The 3237-nt window shown below is 42.8% G+C and overlaps 1 protein-coding gene across 1 annotated transcript; it reads left to right on the top strand.

Annotated features, from left to right (window-relative positions):
• The first annotated feature begins 1128 nt into the window (after window positions 1-1128).
• Window positions 1129-2974, top strand: LOC147894284 (ubiquitin-ribosomal protein eL40 fusion protein). Its single transcript, XM_087384704.1, has 5 exons — window positions 1129-1284; window positions 1637-1723; window positions 1818-1920; window positions 2478-2544; window positions 2645-2974. Exons 1-5 carry the CDS (start codon window positions 1182-1184, stop codon window positions 2669-2671), a joined length of 387 nt encoding a protein of 128 aa, XP_087240830.1. The 5' UTR covers window positions 1129-1181; the 3' UTR covers window positions 2672-2974.
• Window positions 2975-3237: the final 263 nt, after the last annotated feature.

Below are 3237 nucleotides of genomic sequence, written 5' to 3'. Positions count from 1 at the left end.
ATAATTATATATAGTTAGCCACTCAATCTACGAAAACATTTGGTAGCAAACATGGACAGAACTGAGTTGCGAATCAAAGAAGATAACCCGACGATGAAAAGCAATGGAAGGAATGTACGCTCATTCCAAATCGCATTTCCATGGCAGAGGGTTGCACCAACTCTTATTTTTTTGCTTATATTGTTGAATCGATGGCTTCTAGATTGACAGTACCCTTCATAAGAGGAAGAAAAACAGCTCAACGACAGTTGAGAGTATAGAAAGTTACCTTCGAAATTTGAGGAGCTATAGTCGAACAGAATCCTTCGTCAGCTTCCTCGTCCAATGTAGGGAGAGCTTCCTCGTCAATTGTGTGAAGGATTTCTACAGCAAAGATCTAAGAAAAGCTTATCAACGATAGAAAGATCCAACAACAAAGAGAGCTGCTCAACGACTGCAAGATCCAACGAAACAAAATAGAGAGCTTGTCACCTGTAGATTTTCAAGTTATGGTTGAAGTGGGAATCGCGCGTCGTCAGCTCCATGGTGGATTAGACTCGATCCAGTAAAAGACGCTCAATGAAAGACAGATCCTTTCAACGCTTAACCAAAGTCCACGACTCTGCTTCACTGCTTTATTTGCTTTCTTGGAGTCTTGGCTGGTGGGCCTCATCCTTGTAACCGAAGAGGAGGTAGATCCTTCTACGTTCTTGTAACTGAAGGGGAGAGAGCCCAAGGGGAGACGGGAGCACAGAGGAGATACCAAGCAAGCTGCATTTTTGAGGTGCCATGTGGCATAGCTATTTGATTGATCCTTTCCTTAAAGTATAGTATAGAGTATAGAAGGCTAAGTTCTCCACAGTGATGCCTTGAGCTCTATGTATTCTTCTTCTTCTCTCATGAATCAAATTCATCTTGTTATATTACTTGACCGCCGAGGACGTGTGAACTACAAACTAGGCGGCCATGCGCTCTTCGTGAAACCGCAATCGGCGTGGGCCCCTCTCCAGTAAGCCGGTGGGGTTGGGGGGGGGGGGGGGGCTAAAAAGGTGGAAGCCCTAGGTGTCCAACGAGGCTCGGAATTTTAGGGTTGGGGCCGAGCCTGGAGGTTCGGGAAGTCGTCTTCCACAAAAACTGTTTTAGGACATTCAACCCATTCTTTTATATCTTTTTTTTGTATGAGCCTCTGAACTTTTGCCAACATGCAGATCTTCGTCAAAACCCTCACTGGCAAGACCATCACGCTCGAAGTCGAGAGTAGCGATACCATCGACAATGTCAAAACCAAAATCCAGGATAAAGAAGGTGCTCTTTTTCGTTTGGCTTGCCTATCACTTCATAGCTTCTGTCGGGTTTTCTCTGCTGTGAGCTTCTGTCTTGTTGATAATGTTTTGTGTTGCAATGGAGCGCTTCCTTTTCTGTTCTGTGTGCGGGGTTCGCGTATTAGTTTTGTCTCCTGATTTGCATTCGACTCTAGGTGCTGTACTTCTGATATTTACGGTGGTTTCGTTTTAGTTTGTGTCCTGATTTTCATTAGTGATTTGCTGCATGAAGTCTGCTTTGTTTTCATAAGAGTTTGCTAGCCATCATCATTTTCCTGTAGCGTTTAACTCGAATTTATATGACAACATTAAATCGTATCGTTTCACCTCTTCAGGGATCCCTCCCGATCAGCAGCGTCTTATCTTCGCCGGCAAGCAGCTGGAGGATGGCCGCACTTTGGCAGATTACAACATTCAGAAAGGTGCGCTCGTGATGTAATGCTTCTAATGAAGGACTTCACCTTGAGACTGATTGAACCGCCTCTTTTTTATATTTTTATTGCGTTCTTGATGCAGAGTCAACTTTGCATTTGGTACTGAGGCTACGCGGTGGAATCATCGAGCCTTCGTTGATGGCTTTGGCAAGGAAGTACAATCAGGAGAAGATGATCTGTCGCAAGTAAGTCAGCACTTTCATTCCTGTCTTGTGAGATCCAACTGGCGGCTATGATCCTTTACGAAATTCTAAGTTTACCTGGTCTCATGTGTTTTCTTCTCCATTCTATCTTCCGCATATCTTCTTTGTTTGGGGCCTAAATGTTGACTCTAGGGCGACTTGTGTGCTTGAGAGGTGAACGTGGCACCCAAAATCTAATCTTGCAGCATCCTCCCAATTTTTATCCAGTCCATCAACTGGTCTGCTCTGATCAGTTGTCCATTTGAGGTGCTACAAATTGTTAAGACAGTTTTTTAGAATTTCTGTTTCCAACCTTTCAAAGTACTTTCCTTTGTCTTGGCTCGGCCCTCTTTTTGTCTATACGCTTTATATGTGTGGCAGCCACCTTTCAAAGAGGGCTTGCTTATACTCCGTCTCTGTGAGACGGCACCATCGGAGGGTCTGTGTGTGTACCTTTTCATTGTGGATTTTTAGAAAGTGGTCTTTGGCATCCTTTTTTTTAATTTTTTTACTCATCTCTGTTTGATATGGGAGGTCTGAAGGGGTTGAATGACTGACAGGTGTTATGCACGTTTGCATCCCCGAGCGGTAAACTGCAGGAAAAAGAAATGTGGACATAGTAACCAGGTAAGTTAATTTCTCTATTGCATTGTGACTTGGCACCTTGTTCAACTGTTCTAAAATTCTCAATCTGTTGCGTCCTCTGATGATTGGTTATTGTTTGCAGCTTCGGCCAAAGAAGAAGATCAAGTAGAGACGGATATTAGTTGCACTACTTTTTTGCTCGTTTTCAAGGGGATCTTTGTATTTGAGAGGGAAAGAAAAGCCTAAGTGCTCTGCTCTTTTGAAGAGATGAGATTTCATTCTTCTAACTCTACACAAGCTACTACAGGAGTACTATTGTTTATTTTTCCTCGTTGAATCTTACTGTAACAGCTTTGATATGATGAACGGCTTGTCCTGGCTGGATATGCATATGTTCAAAGGAAGTTATGTTGTTGGAAGCATATTTCCATGAAGCTAATATGAACTTACCAAGCTTAGTTCTTTGCGTACAGTTTTGTGTGAAGCAAGTTGCTGCTTGCCCAGATTGATTGATTACAATTATGAAGAGGGGAGGTAGGGAGGGAGAGTCGAAGAGAGAGAGATAGAGGATACAATGAGTGTCCATTGGTTTTGCATTGAGGATTATGAGTCGCTACTCCATGGTTAGTGCTTTCATATGTTCGTGTCACCTTATTCTATATGGTAGTATTCATTATTTCAGTAATCTTGCTAAGATGTAATTATGCCTTGTCGAAGATCCCATTACAATTTTTC

Source organism: Dipteris shenzhenensis, chromosome 14, assembly GCF_047967505.1.
Source record: "Dipteris shenzhenensis isolate YYH24624 ecotype China chromosome 14, Dip_SZ_1.0, whole genome shotgun sequence".
NCBI lineage: Eukaryota > Viridiplantae > Streptophyta > Polypodiopsida > Gleicheniales > Dipteridaceae > Dipteris > Dipteris shenzhenensis.
This window is presented reverse-complemented; position numbering and strand designations above follow the sequence as displayed.

Excerpts from the sequence above, each read along its gene's own strand:
- LOC147894284 (XM_087384704.1), top strand. The coding sequence starts at position 1,182 with ATGCAGATCTTCGTCAAAACCCTCACTGGCAAGACCATCACGCTCGAA. Across the intron at positions 1,921-2,477 it reads GAGAAGATGATCTGTCGCAA|GTGTTATGCACGTTTGCATC; the intron begins GTAAGTCAGCAC and ends AATGACTGACAG. Across the intron at positions 2,545-2,644 it reads AATGTGGACATAGTAACCAG|CTTCGGCCAAAGAAGAAGAT; the intron begins GTAAGTTAATTT and ends TATTGTTTGCAG.